This window comes from Olea europaea, unplaced genomic scaffold, assembly GCF_002742605.1.
Source record: "Olea europaea var. sylvestris unplaced genomic scaffold, O_europaea_v1 scaffold31094, whole genome shotgun sequence".
NCBI lineage: Eukaryota > Viridiplantae > Streptophyta > Magnoliopsida > Lamiales > Oleaceae > Olea > Olea europaea.
The window spans coordinates 1-1,326 of NW_019249848.1; the positions used below are offsets into that span (position 1 = coordinate 1).

Consider the following 1,326-nt stretch of genomic DNA (forward strand, 5'->3'; position numbering starts at 1 on the left):
AGTGACATACATGAGCATGAAGATACATCAAACCAGCAACTATATCACGCAAGTATTTCCTTGCAGTACTTTCTTCAAGACCATGTGTAGGTCCAGAACCTTCGCAGACCCATTTGCCTTCGACGTATTCAAGAACTAAACCAAAAAGTGCAGTCAAACAAACAGCCAAAATTGGCATCAGATGGAAAAAGAATGGATCAAAGTACTTTACCCATATAGAAGTGATCTGTTGTCGGGTCATCAATAACCTCTATAAGATTAACTATATTTGGGTGGCTCAATATTTTCATGATTAAAACCTGAAAAGATAATTTCACCAGAATTGGAGAAAACAGTATGCATGATGTAATTCACTCATGAACAAATACAGAAATAAACAAATACCTCACGAAGAACATCAGTCATTGCTGTTTCAGAAGGTGCAACCCGTAACTTCAATAAATGAGACTTGTGAAATGCCTGTGTTAAAAAATTGAGGACATAAAATTATCGCGTGAAGCCACCATTTACTGGAGTAGTCCAAATATATCTTCGTGAGTACCAGTAAAACCACTACTATGTCACAGCCTAAACTGGAACATAACCCCACCCTTTCCCTGGCAGTATTAGAAAACATAGTCTTCGCCTTGGTATTTTGACAAGGTTGGAAACCTATAGTCAGGTTCAAAACTCTGTTGACTAAGATCTTAGAGTAGAATTCCTTCAACAAGATGTTGAGCAAAGCTCTGCCAGTTAACATGAACATATTACTACCCAAAACCACAGGGATTCTTATTGATCAGTTTTTTCATAGAAAAGATTTGAGCCAGATCATAGCCCATAGATAACTTTTTATTGAAACAAAAGATTATCTAAAAATCAAATGGTTGCCAGAGTAAATCCTAAATGGTTGAGCGAGAATAGTGGAAGAAACTACCTTTATTGCATATTCTTTCCCGTCTATACGGCTTCGGTAAAGAACCTATAACATTTGCAAGGTAATAAGACTACAGATCGAAATTAATTTGGCACAGACAGATGGCATAATAATGGAACTATGTCCTCACCACTTTTCCATAGCTACCAGCACCAATCTTGCGTTCGCGGACATACTCATTGACCATCTTTTGCCCGTTCTCATCCTGGAAATATGCATGGTAAACTGTTAATACTAGCTGTAAAGCACTAACAATCAACAATAAATGCAACAGTACTCCCTGTAGAATACCATATAATAAAAATAAACCAAATCTCTTTCTTCCAAACAAAATCACGTGAACTTTTAGCACAAAAAGTGTATATGACTTTTAAACAATTGCACTTATGGCCAACCTCATTCTGCAATGT

The 1,326-nt window shown here is 36.7% G+C and overlaps 1 protein-coding gene across 1 annotated transcript; it reads right to left on the reverse strand.

Annotated features, from left to right (window-relative positions):
* Positions 1 to 6: 6 nt before the first annotated feature.
* Positions 7 to 1,196, reverse strand: LOC111385195 (serine/threonine-protein kinase GRIK2-like; the record flags this gene model as incomplete). Its single annotated transcript, XM_023009567.1, has 5 exons — positions 7 to 135; positions 212 to 299; positions 385 to 459; positions 917 to 961; positions 1,047 to 1,196. Coding segments are annotated over 5 exons (487 nt in total), but the record flags the coding sequence as incomplete, so codon positions are not given.
* Positions 1,197 to 1,326: the final 130 nt, after the last annotated feature.